Source organism: Cyprinodon tularosa, unplaced genomic scaffold (genome assembly GCF_016077235.1).
Source record: "Cyprinodon tularosa strain WSP-4 unplaced genomic scaffold, ASM1607723v1 ctg345, whole genome shotgun sequence".
In the NCBI taxonomy this organism is placed as follows: domain Eukaryota; kingdom Metazoa; phylum Chordata; class Actinopteri; order Cyprinodontiformes; family Cyprinodontidae; genus Cyprinodon; species Cyprinodon tularosa.
The window spans coordinates 501,265-525,308 of NW_024039058.1; the positions used below are offsets into that span (position 1 = coordinate 501,265).

The window sequence follows — 24,044 nt, forward strand, 5'->3', positions numbered from 1 at the left end:
AAGTTTGCCTTTTTCCCCCCCAACTGTGTAACAGTATTCAACATTGCTATCCATAGATGGATAAATAAACACTCAAATTGGGGAATGTTATGAATCAATCTTTATCACGTCCAAATTACACTACACTGCCCCTTGGGGTCTGTCCCCTTGATTGGAACCCACTGCACAAATGAATCAGCAACACATATAGATACATCGGCTTATATTAGTATCTGCTAACTGATACTTGTCTCTCATTTGACCACCCTAACTTTGTGATTTTTCTCAGTTCATTTATTCCTTCATTCAAACCCACCATGGATATGTTTTTTGTGTTCTCTTAGAGAGCTGATGAGTCATTTTCTGGAACAGTAATCTCAGACCAGCAGGAGTTTTTTTTTTATTATTTCCAAGTTATTTTAACTTTACCTAAAGCTAAAAACCAAAGGAACATAAATGGGATGTAATAAAGCTCATAAAATGATTCACTTAAGTTATGACCTTCACTGCTGCTCTGACAATCAAACCACATGAATTTCTTCAGTTATGAAGATAATCCTGGCCGGCTCTATTCATATATAAAGTCTAAGATTTTCTTAGATGTGCTGGAGCCTAGCATATTTGCTCACAAAATCTATTCCTATTGACAGTGCCAAGGGCTCAAACTAAGTTGGGGAAAAATATTGAAATCTTCCTCATGCATGAAATTTGCTATGAAATCGTCTACATTTCAGCAAACTGATTTCACTGAATGAAATAGACCAAAAGTTAAACATTTAATTTATTCAAACCATATGAATAAAAGTTCTTAATCCTTGGCTTTTTTTCCCCTTTTGCATATATAGTTCAACCTTTGGTGTATATTTTGTGTAAAACTGGTGTTTTAATGCTTTCTTAAGGTTTTGTCATCTTAGGCATGGCATCCTTATATTAAATTACTTGCTGGTGTTTGTACTGCATTTTTTTCTGGGCAGAATGTCAACATTTAGCTAAGATATTTAATTAGAAAGTGAATTTACATGAGATAAAAGGTGACTTTACCTAAAAAACCTTTCAGAAATGAAACTGGTTGTATTTGAAAGTAGTGATGCTTCTGAACACCAAGTCAAATTCCTGCAAACCTACTTGGCAATAAATCTGAAATAGCTGAGTTTTATTTGTACGGAAATAAACCAAATGTTGATACACTTCATGCGTATAAAAGATTAAGTTAATTCATGTAGAATTTGGAATAAACATAAATCAGTTCATGTGCCATGACTTGAAAGCACATAATCATGATTTTTAAAATTTTATTATTTATTTATTTTTTTTTAAAACGTTTTTTAGATGTGAGGGCATTTATTTCCACCAGGCAAAATAAAAAACGACTTAAACCAAAACATAAATGGACTGTTAAACCACTGCCATATTTTGTTGCACTTTCACAGAACTTTGACTGAAACATTGTCGTCATGTTTGGCTAGGTATCGAATGTCCGCGTAGTTCCCGGAATACGCCTGGTGGAGTGCAGGTGGCCGAACCTTTCAGCGATGAAGCCATGCTGTTCACAAAGGAGCTGGTATTACAAAGAGAGGTAAGTAACACACAGCAAGCCTTGCTGGGGATTTATCCTCTCCTGTTGTTTTGGGGCCCATTTCCAGTTTGAGGGGTTTTAATGTTTGGATATTTTGGCTCTTTCCTTGCTGTTTTTAATTGGAACCAATCTTTCAGTCTGTGCTGGATGTAGCTTTCATTAATAGATTGCTCAAATCTTAAAGTACATTTCTAAGGTAATAAAGGGATTATGTCAATTCATGCAAATGCTGGAACAGTCTGCTTACTAAAAAATTGTGTTTTGATAATGTATTTAGCAGATTTTACCTCTTTTTTTTATTTAAACCAATTAAACATTATGTTAGAATTTGCTCGATTCATCAAAATGCTTCAGCGATCACAGATCTTAGATTCATGTTATACAAATGTTATTTTTTCCGCATTGTGATACAAGCAGGGGCTTTGTTTTAAAAAAAATATGTCATCTTGTATACATCTCTGCAAAAAAAAAAAAATTTAATTTTTTTTTTAATATACCAAATTACATTTTTATCTTATCTTGTCCAGGTAGTTTTTATAAAGATGAGACCACTGCCTTTAATAAGCTGATTAAATTGTTTACTCCCAGTTGAACTTTATTACAGCATTTATACACTGTACTTATCTCCTGAGTGATGTAAAATCTCATAAAAGTTCAGAAAAAGGTTTACACAATCAGTAAAAACTCTCCCCTTCTCTGTGGACCACACACATGTTCACACACACACGCAAACACACACCTACACCATCTCAGTTGCTGCAGAAAGCTCACCTGATACTGGATCATTGCTCCTGGACTTTAGAAAACTCCACCCAGTGTGTGCCTATTCATTGACATGCTAATAGGTTTTTATACGAAGCAGTGAACGGACTAAAGCTATGATGGAACTAGCTTTAATCCTGGCACAATTTATCCAGGCCACACACGTTTTTTCTTTTTCTTTTTTTTCATTCTTTCTTCATCCCTATCTCTGCAGAAAGGAGCTTTACTGCGTGGGGTGGCTGACTCCACTGTCCTCCGGTGTTTAATTGTCATGAAAATGGAAGGCTGAGCAAGTGGCTCAGGTGGAGCCATGTTAAAATGTATATCTGTGGGATAAACATAATGTTATGTATATAACTACTGTTCATTGAAGGAGAGGAACAATGTACAACATGAGTGTGGGATATCACCCCCCTGAGTATCCCGGCTGAAACCACCTCTATTCATGTATCCTAGGCAAATGATGTGATGACGACGAGACAGCCCCCACCTGCACTTTATGTGTCCGTCATTACCGCAATTACTTAGGTTGATAGTATCTCTTCACCAAGTCCAGCTGAGAATCGGGGCAGACATGTCTGCGTTCCCCTCATTCAGGGAACAGTGGTTTTATACATAACATTTTGTTCCCTTTCAGTCAATTCACTCAGTACAATGCATGAGTATGGGGCATATATAAACACCCCGCGGAGCAACCATGAAACCTGGTTCAGCTACAGCAGGCTAATGCAGCACTTTAGGCCCACAGAGAGAACGGACTGAGCCACAGAAGAGCCGGTCATATCCAAACAATAAAGCTCTACAATTTATGTGGTGAAGACCAGCACAAATCTCACTTTCTGAGCACCCTTTTAAATAGCGCCCAGATGGTTGCTACACCCCAGGTGGAGCGAGCCTTCACTCCTTGGCATATGGAGACTCTTGCTCCTGTAAGATAGAGATATGGCCTCCACAATCCAGTGAGTGCCTTCCCCCTTGCTAACCTTACAACAGCCAGATGCATGTCTTGTACCGCCTAGCTCCGCTCACATACATCTGGGAACCCGCCATAGGAATTGCCTTTACTGAAGGCTGGGCCTTATCAAAACTCCTTGCATATGATTGGATAAGCCACTTGTCTGTCATCTTTATTGACGTGCTATTTCAACCACTCACACCGAAGCTAACCCATGACGCTGTGAGAGGAGGAGCCATTTCGTAGATCAAGCTCTTGCCAAATTCGGTCGGAAGAAGGGCGAAAACATCGTTTCCACCAACAAAAGCCTTCAAAGCCGTTCTCTGATGTTCTTTTAATGAAACAATATCAGATAGATTGGACAACACAGAAGAAATAGCAGCATCAATGCTAACGCTTGCTTCCTCAATGCGAGCCGGCATTGTTGTTGGAATCTCACGGTCGCTTCTCCACTCCAGGACACACCCGCCCTGCGTCCTGATTGGACAGACCATAAATTCGGTTGGGGAAATCACTTTCAATGAGCGGGTTCCCAGATGTATGTGAGTGGAGCTGGGCGGAGCGAGACATGCATTTGGCTGTTGTCAGGTTACCCCCTTGCTGGGTTAAGCACACAAATAGTTGATCACACAACCTCACATCCTGATCCATCCATCCATATAGTCTATCTGGTCTGCAGTTGATGCCTTACACATCAAGTGAAAGGTTGTCTTCACCAGACGGACAAAACTGTGTTTCCTGACTCTGAGACCAATGGGTCTTGCCGTGAGACAGCAGCCACTCCCAGCACTTTGTCATAACCTTAACCTGTAGAGCATAGAGCGACAAATCTGGTGACAGAACGCACCTCCTTCATGCTCCACCCACGCTCTGAGCATGAATGATCCCCAGACACACGGGACAGGCTTTGTGCTGGTCCTTGTCGTGACTTGAGAGGCCACATCCCTGAGGATAGGGGGGAATGGAAGACTTCTGCTTTGTTTTTGTTTGCTTTGTGCTCATCCTGAACAACAAAGATGTATAGGTATACTTGAACTTAAAGGCAGTTACGCTTACTGGCAGTAAGTATTGGCTAAAGCTTGGTTTATGCTTGACGTGTCTGTGCGGTCTGCGCCGCCAAATTACATTATTTTGGACCTCAACACCTGTCTGCGCGGACCCAATGCGGAAATTTGGTCTCCCTAGAAAAATTTGTAACTAAGCGCATGGATCCGCACAGAAAACATGGCCAGCTAGCAGCAGCTCTTGCTGGCGAGGGTTCCCAAAATAAAAATCTAGAGACATACCTTGATTTAGCCCATAAATATCAGCACTATCAACACATTGTGGAAAAACTCCAGGAAAGAAAGGATTGTCACTCTCAAACAGCATTCCGAGGCTTTGATAAAGTTGTAAACGGCTGTGTTTTCTACTTCCTCATGTGGTGTGGTTTTGTCAGCTTGCGGTGTTTGCTGAAAGAACTTGTCATCACGTCATTTGATTTTAGCCAGGATACACAGGGATGTTATATCACATACTCATGTTGCACTGAGTGAATCGACTGAAAGGGAATTTACAAGCTAGAAAAAATTCTTGAGTTAGAAATAATTGATGCAGACACCCAAGTGGATTTGATTGACAAGGATGTCCTATAGCCAGTGCAGAGGTGTTCGACAGAGTACATGTGGTTTTGCATTTTGGCATTTCAACAGATGTCAGTCAGCATAAATAAAAAGTTTACAAAATGTTTGAGCCCTAACTTGAAGCCTTATCCTTTTTATGCCAATTAGACCAGATTTAAATGTCTCATTCATATTACTTAATATTGATTCAAAATAATAATATTGAAGCTAAAGTTTCAAATGATTTCTCCAAGCATGACAGTCCTTCAGAGCTTTTTTATTGCTATCAAACCAATATAATGGGAGCTGGTAGGAATATTATGTAGGTTTGCTTTAGTTTTCTGCTCTTTTAATTCAAGCTTGTTTATTCAGTAAATGGCAGCATCTTAAGCGTATCTCTATAAGGATAATGCCAGTCAGTCTAAAGCAATTTCAAAATGGCAATCTCAAATGTTTTCATCTTACAAAGATAACGCGACTTCCTAATCTATTTCTAGAGAGCCTTCATAACCCTTGAACCTTAGTATTTTGTCTCATTACATACTTTGCTTTTTATTGGGACAATGTGACATAAAATATAAAGTGGATATTAAAACACTTTTTTTTTTTTTTAGTTATTTGTACAGGAAAAAAAAAACAAAAAAAAACGAACTCTTGCTAACTCTTTAGAACCAGGACTAATGTCCAATTCTCTTTGCATAAATATCTCATCTTTAGTCAGATTACATTAGTTTAAGGCATGCCATAGATTCTAAGTTGTAATTTTATATAGACTTTGATTGAGCCATTCTAAAATCTAAATATTCTTGGACCTTGAACCTGATTAGAGGATTTTCTTTTTCACGTTTGCCTCATTAAACATGTTCTTGTTAACTGTGAACCAGCTTACGAACTCCCAAGACAAAAAAAGTGTTTGCCATGTGGCATTAACGGAGGAGCTGTGGTTTTACAAGGCGTTGCAAATAATTGAACACGTAACCTGGCTGTACTGCCCATTTTCATTTCTGTATCACTCCAGATTCAATTAAACTGTTATTATGCACATAGCCTTTTTTTTGTCCCCACACATCCCCCTCTCATACTTTCCCTTCCCTGGCCGGTCATTCGTAGTGTCAGCAAGTTTTGCACAGGTAGGTGGGAGTTTTCAAGCATGACCAAGCCATATAATGAGTCCTGAGCCCTGCGTGGGGGTCGATTGGCTGGCTGCACTGACCCGCTGTTTGGGCTAATACCAACACAAACACACTGGAACACAATCAGTGACACAGTAAGGCTTTTCTACACACAGGCATGGCAAGTTTCCCACATGATTCATTCTGTGTACTTTCAGAAGAATTGATATAAAAATTCTACATTTAATCTCTTTTGCCCATTCACAAAGTAGTGTTATGTTTACTGGATCAGGAGGTTTGAGATAGTTTGGACTGAAGAGGTGATACACAGACAAGTTACACGCAGCAGAATAGACGCAGTGATTAAAGATGTGAGAGGAAGCACATCTTTCTCTCCATCTTTCTTTATTAGTTTGAATTTAGATGAAAGATATTATCAAGTTGTGCCACACTGCATGAATTTGGATATTTGGCTTGGGTAATGTGCAATCCCTGCTGTTGATCATCTCTGAATAGTCTCTGATTGTGGGAGCTTTCAAAGCAGCTCCCAAGGTGTCTCAGGTGAATAACATTTGATTTGACTTTTGGTGGCATATTCATTTACATTCATTTAGTATTTTTCTCACTAGTGCTATTCAGCGCTGTTTTGAATTCTCAAGCTCTTGAAGTTAGTAACTTGTTCAACCCTGCATCAAGTTGTTCTTTATGCAGGGTTCTTCACCTTTTTCATAGATGTTGTTTTTTCCTGCTCTCTAATTAACTGTTAGTCTTGTCTCTCATTTTTCTAAAGTAGAGTTTGGGTACAACCACTAACTAATCTCCCTTGGAATATTATGAAATTCCCCCTTTTTATGTTTTTTTTTTTATAAACATTCCCTGCTTACTGTCTTCACATTCTCTCCATAAAAGGCTGCAAAGCACTTCTATTTTTTTTTTTTTTTATAGGAAGCATGCATGCTTAGTGCAGCAAGTAGCTTTGGTTTCTTGCCTCTATATCTCTCACTCCCTCTATTGCCTTTGATTTTCTATTTCAAAGAATTCAGAGTGTTTTAATTTCATTTTTTTTTTTTTTTTTTTTTTGTGGAAAAATCAGTTTTGTGTTTATCATCTCAGCCTTCTCATACCCTACCGTCTTATTTCCCCCTGCTTCTCCGTATTCCTGCTCCCTCTGTGCGGTTTTAATCTCTGACAGACACTGCTCCCGTTCCCAGCATGGAACCAAAACATCAGCACACAATTCTGATGGTCAAAAAGAACACGTTGGTAAACATCACTCCCCAGATATTTCCTTTCCGGTTTTTTGATGTCTTCCGTTTAATTTCTCTCACCTCCCACCTTCCATTGACAAAAACATCCATTCACTATCTCAGTCACTGACTCTCTGTGTTGATTTTCTACATGCTTTGTGGTAGAAACTTCAAAAGCTCCCACTAACCGTGAGGGAACGGAGCACTGACATTTTTATCTAGGCTGAGTCAGTACTATTAATGAAAGCTATAAATTAGTAGAACAATATTTAAACCTTTCCTACTGCCTCATTAAAATACAGCTCATCTAACAGTGTCATTCAAGCTGAGACTCCAGTGCGATGCTGGCATTAAAGCAATCTGCCTCAGCTGAAAGTTACAAGCTATTTTTAAAATCTTGTGCACGTCGTTTCTCGCAAGCAAGAACATTTTCTCTTCAGAATTGTACATATTTCCTCATTGAGCATCGAGGTTGGAAGGTGAAATGCAATCCCTATAGCTTTAAGAATGTTCTATTCACTATGGGCTGTGAAAAAATGTTAACAATGAAATAACAAATCTTCAGTTTTAAAAACAAGAATTACTAGAACACACTGGACATAATGGGGTCAGTTATACCTACAAACCTTACTCAACTTTGTTAAAGAAAAAAAAAACACAAATTCAAAACATAGCATTCTGTTCTTTTTTCTTTCTTTCTTTCTTTTTTTTTAACAAATTAGCTTTGGTTTGTATGGCTACAGACATTAAAGTAAGTTATATAGAACCAAAAATATGTTAATTAACTCATTAATTGCCTTCCATTAATTTTATTAATTCCCCTAATGAAGCAAATTTCTTACCAGAACGGCAATTTTGATGTAAATGCATGGGGAAATTCACGCTCTGAATTTAACCCATCCCCTTAGGGAGCAGTGGGCTGCCATTGTGTGGCACCCAGGGAGCAGTTTTGCTCACGCATCCGTGGGTTTGAGTGGGATTTAAACTCAGAACCTCTGGGACCCAAGTGCAATGCTCTAACCACTAGACCACAACTCTCCCAACAAATGCCCCATGTGAGGGGGCCATATCATAAAAAATCTAATTTTGTATTTGAGTAGATGGGTTGGACATTTCCATCAGGAAAAGTATTTAGAAGTTCACTTTAAACGGCTTTTTCTTATATATATGTTTTTGTTTTAGAGCAGACCATATGGTGGGTGAGGAATCAAAAAATGAGGAGAGGATGGGAATTTAAGCTCTGATGAGAGCAGGCTAAGTGGACTGTGTAGTGTTCTACCTTTGTTCTGTCAGTTCTGTTGACCTCATTCAGTCTGGGTAGTCTCTTCGTCTCTAATGCCTCGGCTGCCTACTCCCATCTCTTATCTTGCACATTTATATTCTCTAAAAATTGTGGGCTTAAAATGAAAACCTGCACAGAAAGCGCTTGGTTACATTCCTGCCTAAATCTTTACATTAACATGAACTACTTCTGATCTTACCTGATATCCTGATTTTGGTATACATCTCCAGGATGTTGACGTTGAAGTCAAAGATCGAAAGATTTGCCTTACAGAGTTGGACTTCATGTTTTTTTGCCTTAAGGAAAATAATTTTTATTAGACAATATTAATGCACAAGACTTACCTTTGTCCCCCTGGTCCCCTAAATGTGGGTCCCCTTGCACCCATGTCTGCCACCTCGTGAGATCAAAACTGCACCAGACTGCCACTGGTTGGGATTGGCACAGATTGCCTTTAGACCTGCAGGAGGCTGTGTTGTCGAGCATTGATGAGTCACTGTGCCAGCGTGGCATCACAGATGCCTTGCTAATGCCTTTCCTCTAGATCGCTCTGCTTTAATAACTGTTCTTGGGGAGCATTTTAATTAAATGCAAATAAACCCAGTACCGTTGTAATATCAAGAGGATTTTGCTTTCTGTTCCTCCACTGTGTGTGTGTGTGTGGTAATCCCCATTAAACCACTACCATAAGCACACTGTGGCAACTGGATGATTGTGTTTTTGTCAGTCTTTTGTTTTTACGCCCGCTTGTCGTTAATGCAGCTCAGATCAATAACTTTGGCTTTCTTCACACATTTTTATGTGAAATGGATTTGACTCTCTTTTGTGTTCTATTTTCCCTCTAATATTTTGACTTCTTATGCGATCTCACATTGATTTCTGAAGAAGTTTTGGTATGAATTCAATTACAAAAGTGCTTGATCTTGTTATGCGTCCCTACTTCTGCACTGCGTTTTATTTTAACCATTTTGGCCTTGATTCCCAGGATGGGCTTTGTTTCACTCCATGTGCCTCAGCATAGCCATGCACCCTGTGTGTCTAACTGTAAGTAGGAGAAAGGGGAGAGATTGACGGCGCGAGCGTGCAGACATAATGAATAATGCATAGTGTCGTTTCCTGGTCAGTGAGACAGACTGTGGGGACTGAACCGTCCCTCAGGTCCTTTTCCCCCCAATGACGTTCTGTAGTTAAGCAAACCACAAGAGTAGAACGCAGTTCTGCTCGTGCTTTACAGCAATAGACACGATCTCTCCCTGTTCATTCATAACTTTGTTCAATTAGATCCACGTGACTATGTTGTATTAGAACCTTTACAGCTCTATTAATTTACTTTTTTACAGTCTTCATAAAACCAAAAACTTAAATATTCATTCATATTTCATTTTATTTTTTTTATTTTTTATTTAGTGTAGTAGAATAGCAGAGTATATAAATAGGAAGTGAACAAAATTAATGTTTTTTTTAAATCTTCCCATCTAGAGACTGAAATGGTTAAACTATCAGTTTGTGTAAAATGGCACTTTCTAGTTGTCAAAAATACAGAATTATCTTTAGGTCTGGACTGTATATGTTTTATTCCAATATGGATATGCACTGCCGACTGTTTATTCACAGCACCAATTCTTTACATATACATTTGCAATAACGTACTTTAACTGGAATATGCAATTACCTTCCACTGCACTTTAATTTAGATAGCTTCTGTCCAAACTTTATTTATTCATTCTATAGTAAAACCCATATGTATATTATGCTATTGTACATAACTTTAAAAACCTTTTTTTATAGTAATATCCACCTGTTTATTATATTCGGTACATATCAAGCTGTAAATTTAATTCACACTAGTGATCTATATATTATATTCATTATTAATAATAGTATTCACCTCTATACTCATTCAGTAGAAAACCCATGTCCTGTATTTATGGAACCATTATTTATCCTGCACTTGCTGCTATTGCACTTCTGGTTAGACCTAAACTGCATTTCGTTGCCTTGTACCTGTGTAATGACAATAAAGTTGAATCTAATCTAAATCATTGTATAATGCATAATATTTTAGGTTACTTTGCATCTCCACCATAATCCTATATTTTCTACAGTTTCTGAAAGACTTTCTTCCAGGATTATGTTTTATTCATCTTCCCATCAACTCTAATAAACTTCTGACACTGCTAATGAAAAGCACGCCACAGCATGCATTCACTATGTGCAATAATGTCTTTTATATTTATATACAGGTGCTGGTCATAAAATTAGAATATCATGAAAAAGTAGATTGATTTCAGTAATTCCATTTAAAAAGTGAAACTTGTATATTATATTCATACATTACATACAAACTCATATATTTCAGATGTTTATTTTGTTTAATTTTGATGATTACAAATGACAACAAATGAAAATCTCAAATTCATCATATCAGAAAATTAGAATATTACTGAAGACCAATAAAAACAAAGGATTTATAGAAATGTTGGCCAACTGAAAAGTATGAACATGAAAAGTATGAGCATGTACAGCACTCAGTATTTAGTTGGGCCTCCTTTGGCCTGTATTACTGCAGCAATGCGGCGTGGCATGGAGTCGATCAGTCTGTGGCACTGCTCAGGTGTTATGATAGCCCAGGTTGCTCTAATAGTGGCTTTTAGCTCTTCTGAATTGTTGGGTCTGGTGTATTGCATCTTCTTCTTCACAATACCCCATAGATTTTCTATGGGGTTAAGGTCAGGAGAGTTTGCTGGCCAATTAAGAACAGGGATACCATGGTCCTTCAACCAGGTACTGGTAGCTTTGGCACTGTGTGCAGGTGCCAAGTCCTGTTGGAAAATGAAATCTGCATCTCCAAAAAGTTGGTCAGCTGCAGGAAGCATGAAGTGCTCTAAAACTTCCTGGTATGTGGCTGCGTTGACCCTGGACCTCAGAAAACACAATGGACCAACACCAGCAGATGACATGGCACCCCAAACCATCACTGACTGTGGAAACTTTACACTGGACTTCAAGCAACGTGGATGAAGTGCCTCTCTTCTTTTCCTCCAGACTCTGGGACCTTGATTTCCAAAGGAAATGCAAAATTTACTTTCATCAGAGAACATGACTTTGGACCACTCACCAGCAGTCCAGTCCTGTTTCTCTTTAGCCCAGGCAAGACGCTTCTGACGCTGTCTGTGGTTCAAGAGTGGCTTGACACAAGGAATGCGACAGCAGAAACCCATGTCTTTCATACGTCTGTGTGTGGTGGTTCTTGAAGCACTCACTCCAGCTGCAGTCCACTCTTTGTGAATCTCCCCCACATTTTTGAATGGGTTTTGTTTCACAATCCTCTCCAGGGTGCGGTTATCTCTCTTGCTTGTACACTTTTTTCGACCACATCTTTTCCTTCCCTTCGCCTCTCTATTAATGTGCTTGGACACTGAGCTCTGTGAACAGCCAGCCTCTTTAGCGATGACCTTTTGTGTCTTGCCTCCTTGTGCAAGGTGTCGATGGTCGTCTTTTGGACAACTGTCAAGTCAGCAGTCTTCCCCATGATTGTGTAGCCTATAGAACTAGACTGAAAGACCATTTAAAGGCTTTTGCAGGTGGTTTGAGTTAATTAGCTGATTAGAGTGTGGCACCAGGGGCCATCAATTTTGAACCTTTTCACAATATTCTAATTTTCTGATATGATGAATTTGAGATTTTCATTTGTTGTCATTTGTAATCATCAAAATTAAACAAAATAAACATCTGAAATATATGAGTTTGTATGTAATGTATGAATATAATATACAAGTTTCACTTTTTAAATGGAATTACTGAAATCAATCTACTTTTTCATGATATTCTAATTTTATGACCAGCACCTGTATAGCCTGAAGGTGAACAGAATGGCCCACATAAATGAATTCACGCCAACTCTGGGATGGAAAGATGGATTAGACTGAATGGAGACAGAGATTTGAAAGGAAGGGAGAAACCTGCCCACCACTTTATCACCTTAATTCTTCTTACAAGAGCGACCTTCTGTGTAAAGTGTGTGACGGCATTCCGACTTCACAGTCCGCCATGATAAGCATAACCTGCAAAAAGCGTGAAGACACCGGCACATGCTGTACTTGGGAGAACATCTGAATCCTCTTAGCCTTTTCCTCTTCATGAAGGGCACTGCAGTACTCTTCCACATCAATAAGGGCAAAAGTTTAATGCTCTTCATGTAGTGACATTTGCTTTTTCTTTCATCCGGTCTTTTTCTTCCTGCTTGATTGTACCTTCGCCTGCACATCTTTGCCTAATGATGGTGAAATGTTTCCATAAAATCAGGCAGATAAAGAAGCACTTTAAAATTGTCAATAAATTGAACTAAAATCGCAACATCTGGCTATTTTGTTTGAAGAAAATATGGATAAATTCAATTTTTTAAAGACATGTTTCAAAATGCCTGTGCTTTCATGGATGGTCTGCCTTTGGTCAGCTGACTCTCCTTTGCCTCCTGTTCTGGCCCATGAAGCAGCCTCACTGCTACTGCCTAATCCTTAATTTGCTTCTATTGTTGTTCACTTCATTAGCATTTTATGCCCCTTCCTAAACTAATGATGGCATTTTCACACACCCCTCCCCATTCTTCTTTGTCTCATGGTTGCCTCCCATTACCCTGACATCCATTTTAACCTGTTTACATTAGATGTTGCTTCAAGGTCCCTTTTTGATCCAGAATCACAAGAATAAGCTTCATACCTAAAACCTCAGAGGCACCCAAAATAAACCTGTATTTTAAATTTTATTTACTACATAAGGGCTCACCAAGTAGTGGCACTTTAATACTTTAATATGTAGAAACCTTATGTAAATCCGAGATAGGCTACTGAAACCTGGGGAAAAAAACTGTTTTAGCCCCTGCTTTAACACTGGAGGTTTTAATGCTTGTGTTTTAATATAAATAAATTATCGATTGATGGAAAAAGTTTCAATATTGGCAAATATTCCTCAAGATAATTAGAATCTGCTTAGAGCTGTATGGGTAGATTAAAGCCGAACAACAAAAAAAGCCCCAGAAATATCCTATTTCTTAACCTCTAATTAAAATTAATGACTTGTACACATCTACTGCTATGATGCTGTCAGACTTTCTGCTATTTTCACACCCTATTTTCTGTTTTGCTTTGCTTTCGGTTGTGGACAGCTCCAGAGACAGAATAAACTGTGCATCCTTTATCATGTGTCATTTGAATCTGATTAGCAAGCCTGAGGAAAAAAGGATCCCGGCGTTCATGATTTATCTTTTCTCAGTTTGATCCTTTTTTTCTGTAGTTGAACTATGACGCAAATGTGTAACCTAATGGCAGAAGTGACAGTCGGATGTGCGTTCATCTCTCACGTTTATCAAATACTTTGCTTGGGAGAAATAAACATTGCTTTGAGGTCAGTGTTGGTAGAAATGCTAGTTTTACTTTGTGGATTCACATATGTGGTTTATAAAGAGAAACCCTTTATGCAAGGAAATTGTGTGAGCAAGGACGAAGCAGACACTGGCCTCTCAGTGCTAATAGTTCCCTTGACAACACAGCAGTTGCCACACATCGTTGCCTTGGCTGTAGGGTTAAAATGCATCACACACACACACACTGAAGTCGGGTGTCATCATAAAGAATCTGTCAGTCTCTGTGCCTTTGCCTTCAATACTTCCTGTCTTTAATCTTTTCAGCTTCATTTGCTTTAGATCCAAACAAGCCAATAGATGCTCACTATTGTTGGTGAAGACCAACATCACTTGCCCGCCTTTCATGTCACTTCCTCAGTTATTGAGTTGTCAATGGATGGCCCCTGCTGCAAAGGTGACACACCTATTCCACCCACCAACCTCCTGTCTGCTCCTCTTTTCTTTTTTTTTCTCTCCATCATTTCTTCCACTATGACATATTTCCCTTTCTCTCTGTGAGCGTGTATGCAGACCGTTGCTCAAAGATGTGAATAAAAAACAGCCAAATAAAGGCTAGAAAGAGGAGATCTGAAACGGTAATCCTTCACCAGCTTACTCCAGCATAACGTTGACACACCTGCACTCTTATCCCCATCTCAGCGTTCCTTCCATCGTCCTATTCTCATTCCATTTCTTTATATCCCTTCCCAACAAGAGAGGCTATCTCCGTAGCTGTGTCAGCGATCAGCATCTCCTCACTCCTCCTCCCTCCTCCTTCGTTTTCTATGTTTCCCTAGAGGACAGTTGGGAGCATAAAGGGAAGAACGGGGCTTGCAAAATCTATTCAAAAATGAACAGGGATTGGGCTCTTGGCTTTGAATTCCGACAGATAAAGCTAATGGCAAAAGTGGGCGCCAAGCAGTGAGGTGTGTGTATGTGTGCGCAGCCATAGCTTCTGTTGAGCCCAGCTATAGAAATGCATTTCCTTTATGCGCTGTGCTGGTTGCCTCTTTGAATGTGCAGGGGTGTTTGCAGGGGAAGTTCCAAGAAAGGTTGGCCTGCGTGCAGCAGTTTTTGGAAACGCTTCTTCTGCCAGCTGGATCTCTTAGCATCAGAGTGTTTGTTGTTGTTTTACTGTGGTCAGTTTGGCTACTGTAAAAGTGATCAATACTGCCAAAGCCTATGGTACCTTATCACCGCCAGTGTGCTAGTCTGTTTATCTGACTGTGCAATAATGTAGCGGCATCATTAATGTTGGTGGGGAAACGTATTGTTCTCTGAGGGAGATTTGCAGGTAGCTTCTGCTGGGGAGTTGTAGAATAAAGAAGTGAAGGCAAAGTCTCATTCCTTCTGTTTGTCTAAAGCTTTATTTGATCTCTTTTATTTTTAGTTGTGGACTCTTGTGAATGTAAAAACTTTATGTGAGGGGTTTCTTGAATCCTCAGCTTTAAATATTTTTATTTTTGTACTTATTTTTATGTCTAGAAAAAAATTTGACGATATAATTGTAATGTGGAGTGACATCCACCGTTCTTCTAAGCTATTGCTGTTTTAAGACCACAGTCGACACAGAGAAACTGTATTAGGATGCTTTGCTAAAATCATCTAAAGCTTGTTTTAAAAGAAAAGTCTGATGGGTCATTATTTATACCTAAAACTAATGTTTGCGGTGATTTAATGAATTTAGCACTAATCAGTTAAAAATTAAAAACAATATTTTCCGTTGCGATCAGAGTCTGGTAGCGGCCATTTTTGCCCATACATACTAACGACTCACTCCTGACATCTTCTGACAGTGATGTCACGGTGCGGTAAGCCTAGCGCCATTCTCCCCGCTTTACAAGCAAAATCAACTAATAGACGTATCTGCAATAAACAACAATTATTTAAGATTTCAAGAGGACTTCACTATTGAAATTCACGAGAGCTATAGTTAAACTGACAATGCCCACGTGCATGGCAGTTGGATGTTGTAATACATTGGGTAAAAGTGAAAAAAATAAATAATTTCACCTTTCCGATACATGATCCACCATGAGTTCGTCATTGCATTGCCAAAATTGAAAAGGGAGCATTTGCCATCGAACTTCTGGCCAAAGAAAAAAACACGTAATATGTAGCCAACATTTCTAAGAAGAATGTTTTCAAGAGGACTTGGATAATAGCACATTTTGAAAGCAGCAGATACAGCTCTGGGACTTGCTCAACAGCCGATACCGTATCATAACGTCACAAACAGTTAGGTGGCAGTAGTGTTCTTTGACATACATGGATGTCTTCGGTAAAACATATTCAAATTAAATTACTTTTCATAAAAAAAACACTTATAATTTATTGAAAAGTATGTAATAATTTCATACTTAAGGTACTTTCAGAAGTTTGTATTCTGAATGTGACCGGACTTTTCCTTAAAAGACATTTTGTGGTAACAACCAGCATGTTATTGTCTGATTTCTGCTGCCAGGATCAATGGAAGTTGCATTTAAATTTTGCATGTTTTGCTCCATGGCCTGCAGCATTTCTGTCGGGCTGACATTTACCTCAGCCATCTGACACGCGATCACTTTCTCTAACACTCTCTGCTGCTGCTCCGTATTGTTTGTCTGTCACCTCACCGCATTCCTTTGCCACTTTTAGCGTAGATATGACACATTCGCACGTGCATACATTCACAGAAAGTTGAGCACACACGGTTATTATCTCCTGGAACAATACTAATAAATGCATGTACTGCTGAGAGCAAACAGTTCGTGCCTCTGCTGCCAACAGTAGGAGGGTGAAGGCTTGCCAAATCTCTCCTAGCCTGCACTCCTATCTCTAAGCTTCTCTCCCCATCATAAACCCCAACATCTCCTTCATGCTTTCCAATATTTGTTACATTCAGAGTGCCAGAACCTGATTTTAAGGCTTTTTATTTTACACTTAATGTATCTTTGATGGTAAAACACTAGCAAAGATCCACAAATTGGTCCTATTTTCTTAATTACATTAATATAAGCACAAGTGAGAAATTGGGGAATAAAAAGATCAGCAGTGAAACTGGATTTATAATTACTGGCTTTTGTATTGGACAGGTACAGCTTGTTGATGATGAGGTGGCTTGTGTGTGGACCCAGCCAATATTTAATTTATTGAGTTTTACAATGCCAAAAACTGATTACAGGGAAAGTTGAAAACAGGCCACCATTGTAAGAATTCCTCGGATTTAATTTGCATAGAGTATATGTGAAGTTATTCACCAACTGTGTATTGTAAAAACAGACAAAAAGAAAACAAACTGAATGCCGGTTGCTAAGAAGAACCTAAGATAGTTCACTTTGAGTTGAAATAAATTTAGAAAACACATCGAGCATAAATGTTGAAGCATTTTAAAGCCACAAAGTCCACAAAATTAATATAAAAACATAATTACAGCTGGATAATGTAAACTTGTTAGGTTTTGCCTGGCACCACTGCAGTTCAAATCTAGGATTATCTTTCTTTCTTCATTATTGATGTTCTGGGAGCACCTCACTGTGCTGTCAGCACCTAATGGTGGAGATGCTTTTACTAAGGCAGTAAGAATCAAAGTAAATCATTTTTAATATTGAGGAAAACCTAAAATGTGGTCAGACGGCCCATGTATAAGAAGAAATGCTGTATTCTCTGACATAAGACATCTTTGCGGTTCTTTCCAGCTGCATGACAGAACAAGGCTTTCAGCACATTGCAGGAAGGCTGAACATATGACAGCAAGACTGCTCTATTAGGTGATTTCCCTCCTTATTCCATGAAATATGCTGGCTTTGGGAAATTCTTACAGGCTTTTGAAGGCTTACCAATAAAGCCAGGAGCTACACTCTCTAGAAATTACTCAAGAGTGGCTGTTTTACTCAGCAAGCAATGCAAATATACAGTAAGAAGTTAAATCCAGGTTATAGTCCAAGGAGTAGGAGCTGTAATTATTATATTCTTATAATTGGGGGTGTTTGTAACATATTAGAAAATATCTTCTCTAGCACCCGAAGAAAATCACAGCATGCTGTAAAGCATCAAACATCTGTACATGCTACCAGTGAACTAGATGGAATGTATTAGTCAATCTAAATAATGTTGGATCACAACAGAAGCTATTTATGTCTCTACATGGTTGCTTCTCTACAATCTTCTGCTCTTTCTGCGCTCGCATGCAAGTAGTCACGTTGCAGAAGCAGACCATGCTGTACAGATGTTTCAACCACCTGCAATATGAGCTTAAATATATCTTCAGTTTTAACACCCTTAGAGTTATGATTGATAGCAGCAGTAACTGTCCTGCAAGTAGAAACTATTACTCCTTCCTCTGCACTTAAACTGATTCTTATGCAAAATTAAATAGATTTATATATTTCTGTTGTTAAAGACATAAAAATAAAACAACTTTGATTTCCATCAAGTGTTGTGTCACCGTAGGGAAAACCGCTCTCCTTTTTTATTTTAATAAGAGTTTAAGAAGGTATAAACTGTAAAACTTGTACTTAAATTTGAGTTTAACGTCCTTGTACACATTTTATTTTACAAAAACAAGTTTAAAATGGGCTTATAAAAATTTTACAATAGTCATATCTTGTTGATTGAAAATAGTCTCAAAGTTTTGAAACAACCCAAAGTAACTCCAATTGTACCTAGAGAATTAATCCTGTTTTCAAAGGCTAGAGATAACAAGTTGTACTTTTATTCTCTTCACACCTTCATATGTTTTACAAAATCCCAAGATCTGAAGTTGGCACAAAACATTTTCACTGTGGTTTCATTCTTCCTTAACGGCTTAACCTGAAAAAAATCTGACAGTAAAAAGTATCTACTGGCTTCAAATAAAATTGCATTGCTTATATTTCACTGCCGCAGAAGATTTATCTAGTGTTGTTTTTTTGTGGATGGAGAGAATTTGTTTGTATTCTTCTTTAATGAAACTATTAATCGGTCCTGTGATGTTTTAAAATTCCCTATTGTAAAAAATCAAAGCTTGAGCTTCACTTAAAAAACAAACTATTGTCATAAAATCTAGCAATGCTTCCGGTATTTTCTGCAATTGCAAGTCAACCATTGATTTATTTGATCCATAAAGATCACAGCTAACCTATCTACACATGCATAGTTTTAAACCCTCTCAGTGGTGTGCTGCAGAGGCTGAATCATTTTGCCGCCACATGAAAACAGGTTAAACCCCTGGATGCTGTATGTCGCTTTTTTCTGGCTTTCATCTTGGCATTGCTTTCATTTGCAATTCTTTGCTCAGTGATGCACATTTTTCAGCAAGTCTTTGACATTAGCACACCGCTTGTTATCTTGACGTCCACACCAGTGCAAATTTATGATCCTGCACTTACAGCAAAATGAATCCTGTACTCTTCCTAAAGTGTCAGATAGTGGGATCTTATCTAGTACAATCTCATTTCAGTTCTCTTCTTTCTTTCCCAATTGTGTTGCACTTTGTACCCTATCCTTCCCCTCTGCCTACCTCTTTTTCAATCTCCTTTTTTATTTCCACTTTCTGCTTTAACAACCATCTACTTTAGAACACAGCTGTTCACTTAAGTATTGGTTCTAACCGGGAAGAAGTGTTTTGACTAAAAGCAAGGGATCTTTTAAAAGCAAAGTTTGTTCTTATAAGATCTGTGCTGACATTCAAGGCTACAACCTGCTTTTGAAGATGCCCTTTATGCCCAGCATAAATGAGAATAAGAAAACAAACCTGGATTAGTTGTGCTCTAAAATAAAAAAAATCGATTTAAAAGGAGGGTTATGTAAGTGACATCTTTCACTCACTAGTATCTGTAGCTACATGCTTTCTTTTGAAGTCTTCCATTAATGTCTCATTTTAACGGTCAAGTATTTAAATTCTCCTAAATCATTGAATATAATGCTAAAAATGGTAGTTAAACAGCTTTGATAATTGTCATTTGAAAATTTCCCATTGGCTTTTGTCAGTTCATCAACTGTTTTATTTAGGTTTATGATCTGGTTCAGTGCTGGTGTTCTAGAGCTGAACCAACCAGTTGGCCAGAGTTGGGGATTTTTCAGTTAAACCTGATTGGTTCCAATTAAGGTTTTGAAGTTAGATGCTAAAATGCCCTTTTTCTTTCACCATTTTTCCATAAACGTATAAAAAGTGGGACCTTGAACCCTTTTCAATTTATAAAATCAGATCAGATCATCAGCTTTTTGATTCAAAGAATCCAATCCAACAGGTGCTTGTATGCTTAAAATTGTGAGGTGCTTTTTCATTTCATTCGGTTTTAGAAAACATTTTATAAGTAGCTATTAAAAAGGGACTCAATAAAAAAAAGACTCTTATGTTGAGGAAAACAAAAAATTGACTTCATCCAAAAAGCCTGATTTTTACTGTTTTCCTCACATTTTTTTTTATTAACGTAAGTTTAACTATTACATTAGTTTAAATAATTGTCCACACCTTTACGGTCTCCATTAATCTGGCCAGACCTAGCTTCAGAAGCTTACAAATAAAAGGTCCTAAAATGCTTTCTATAAAACCCTTAAAGTTATTATGCTTTCTCCTTTGAGACTTTTGTTGGCTCCCCTTTGTTCTAAAATCCAAAAAGCAGCGATTTCTTATCAGTACATTGTTCGCAAGCTTTCCCAGTCTTTCATATGCTTTGCATTTAAATAACCATATTTTGTGGCGCCACGGACACAACAGCAACTTGTCTGGTAGAGCAATATGTACACACATTCTCGGCAATGCTGCACTTATGATCCTGATTTCTCTTCAGGACATAAATCTCTACAAAAGCTGTGAAATTAATGGCCAGTGGCTTCAATTTTTCTTTCTTCCCTGTGCACAAATATGTGTGCATTCCTTTGTCTTTGAGTGTTGTTGCACACACAAAAATGTCATATCAGACTAGCCCTGTTCTGCGTTCTCCACGGACTTGATTTACTACACACATGCAGCCTCGACTCTCGGACTCTGCTATTGGATGGAATCATAAAACTGAGGCTCCATCGTCTCAGGCTGCTAAGAAAACACAGGGATGTTTTTCACCCACCAAAAGGGCAATAAACTCTGTCTCACAGGGAGTAACACACTTGAGTGGTTCTACTCAGAGCAGAAATAGGTCACTCAACCCACCTGCAATTTGGTCCCAGTTTTCACTTAAGAATCTGTTTGCATTTGACCACAATATACCAAGGTTTTGGCATAAACTGGAGCCTGAGCAACACTGGGATGTTAGCCAGCATTATGCTGACAGTTTTTTCTTTCTCATAACTCAATTCACCTCAGTAACAAATAATTTTACTGACTGGCTGTTGAATATTAATTTCTGAGCCGTGAAAGTTGGATGCCCAAGAAAGCATCAGCTCTATTTACTGATTCCCAGTAATCTACTTTGCTTTGCAATGTAGGATATCAAATTTTATGTGTTTATTATTGAAGGTATTAAAGTTAAATAAAAAATTTTAGTGGGGTTGTTATCCTACATTTTTTGATACGGCTTTGCTAAATGGATTTATCTATATTTATTTCTTCTCCCTTATTCCTGCATTTTGTGCAATACCATCATCTACATTAAAAACAACCATCTCTTCTGGACAAACTCATGTAGAGCCATGAAAAAAGATGGTTGCAGGTCTTCTCAAAATAACATCTTCTACTTCATTAGCACTCTGACTAGAGTGATTGCAGAAATTAAATGTTTTGCACTGCACTCAAGCAAAAGCTTGGCCTGGATTGCTTTCCCTGAACAACTAAAGAGTTGGAATGCTGCAGTCTAATACATAAAGATTTCCATCTAGACAAGGCTCTAAAAGCTAGTTGAAAAAATTAAAATATTCAATTTCCTATTGTATTAATTTAAAATACAAATATAAGAAATACCAGAACATGCATGAGGGTCCAAAGTTTTCTACAGCTGTATTGCTCACAGAATAACATATTTGCACACTTGCATATATTGATGCATAAGCATAAAGCAAACTAAATGAACAATTGTAATCCCAACTGCCTAAAATCAACTCAAATTACACAAATCATATACATATGAAGCAACTTTCTTTAATCTTATCCTAAAAGACGAATACTAATGCATATGGCAGTGAGCTTGTTCAAGATCCCTAACAATCTGGAGGCGTAGTTACTATTTTTAAGTGGAACATCTACTTCAACACTTTTCACATTTTCAGTAGCAAAAGTCTCGACGGTCTGACACAAGTTCAAATGCACACAAAGCACTATAAAGAAATCAGCAATACAACCCATAGATGTGGTCCTCCCACATGGTAAACATGAAATGTTTACACAGTTAATCCAGAATAGATTATAACCATTTTGACAGATTTAGAGAAATATAATGATAAAGTGTAATTTGTTGTTTGAGAGGTTAGTATATAGTTGATAAATGACTTTTGAGATTACTGGCCTGTAGTCTCTGCTATTTTAATGGAATTTGATTAGAGCTGTCCCATAGACTGCCGTACGTAGTAATTAACATGGAAAAAAATCTAATTAACAGATTGCATCAAATAAATGGGTTTCAAACTGTTCTTTCTAACTTACTAAATGAGCTTCTGCCTTTAAACTGAATAAAATTGCAAGGATAATGCTTGTTCTTCCTGCTGGTTCAAGGGCTACTATCTCTGAAAACAGTACACATTCACGTGGTTGTACTACATTGTCCCCACAGTTCCATTCACTCTAACCTCTTGATCCTCCCTCCCTCTCTGTTGCTTTATTTGCTGGTCTCCCTTGCTCAAGTACCCCCAGTTGTCCAGTCTATTTCATGTATCAGCACTTCTTATCTCCTGCAATCCACTCTGTATGTCACCCCCCCAAACCCACCTTGTTGTGCAGTTCAGGCTATTCACCCATCATGCAATAGCCACGCCAGGTAATTTCTATATACCCCCTTCCATCTGTAGTTGGCACTCTTGCATCACATTTTCTCTGCTCAGTTATTTTCCACGTGCTGTTTTTCACCCTTTACACTGCTTTTATTTTTCCTGCTACCTCTATCTTCTCTTAAATTTAAATCACCATGGTCTATTTTATTTGGCAAATATCCTCTATTTAATAATCTTTAACTTCCTATATTTATAATGTTTGACAGTAAATGATATTTTCTCTTGCTGAAGCAAATTTACTTTTAGGTAGTGGTCCAGCTCTACTTAATTTCTCCTCTTGCATCATGTTTTTTCTCTTTACATTCATCAGCATTTTCCTTCAATCATGTATTTAATTTCTATTAGGCTGTTTTGTTTTGGATTCAAGTTCCCTTTACTATAACTTTTGAGAAATATGAGTGACAGTGTTACCGTATCCCTCACAGACTAGGGCCTTGCATCCTTTTGACCCCCCGCCCCCCTTTTCCTGCTGCTTTTGTGAGCTGTGGTTAAATACGTCCATCTTGCCGTACTTCCTCTCTCCGATGGCTTCATGATTGCTAATGAAGCACACAGACAGAAAACATGATGTGGGGGAGGAATGGATGGGGAAGAGTGTTTCCCATGGAGACGCGGGCTCCACAGGCTGGCAAAGCTGATTGGCTGATTGATGACCCTGTAGCCATTTTGACCGATTGGGATGGCAGAGCCTTTTATAGCACAGCACAGCTTAGATGTGTGACCAGATAGCACAACACAGTTCACTTCTGAATAGTTTTCTGCAGCATACGCCAGATCTCGCTTTAAGTTGCTCAGTCACAGAAGATGCATTGCCTATGGTACCTGACAGATCCACACATTTTGGTTCACCTTTACTTAGAAATTTTGGTCTTCATTTTAACCCAGATAATGGTCTCTGGGCGGATATATTAAAGAACACATGTTTTCAAAGTTTTTTTTTTCAAAGCTGTAAAAGCAGATTCAATGTGTTTATTGGCAATCTGAATGAGGCTTATCATTTTTTATTATTTTTTTGTCCCCAGTGCTGCTTTTTTTTAAAGTAATTGATTTCAAACTTCAAATTTCTGTATGATTTAGAAAATCTCTTTTACCGGTATAATTGTATCCACACACAGCTGGTACAAAAATCCCCTCATGATTTACCTTTTTCTTGAAATTGGTATAAATCCCTTCAGAAACTATTTTTGCATGATATTTTCAATAGATAGACATAAAAATATCTTTGATTTATTTTCTCATTCAATTCCAC

At 38.1% G+C, this 24,044-nt stretch overlaps 1 protein-coding gene across 1 annotated transcript in view; it reads left to right on the plus strand.

The window, feature by feature from the left end:
- snd1 (staphylococcal nuclease and tudor domain containing 1) overlaps positions 1-24,044 on the plus strand; it is a 229,952-nt gene that overhangs the window by 82,897 nt on the left and 123,011 nt on the right. The window contains exon 16 of the mRNA XM_038294784.1: positions 1,446-1,555. Within this exon, the coding sequence (XP_038150712.1) occupies positions 1,446-1,555 (110 nt within the window). The remainder of the gene's footprint in view (positions 1-1,445; positions 1,556-24,044) is intronic.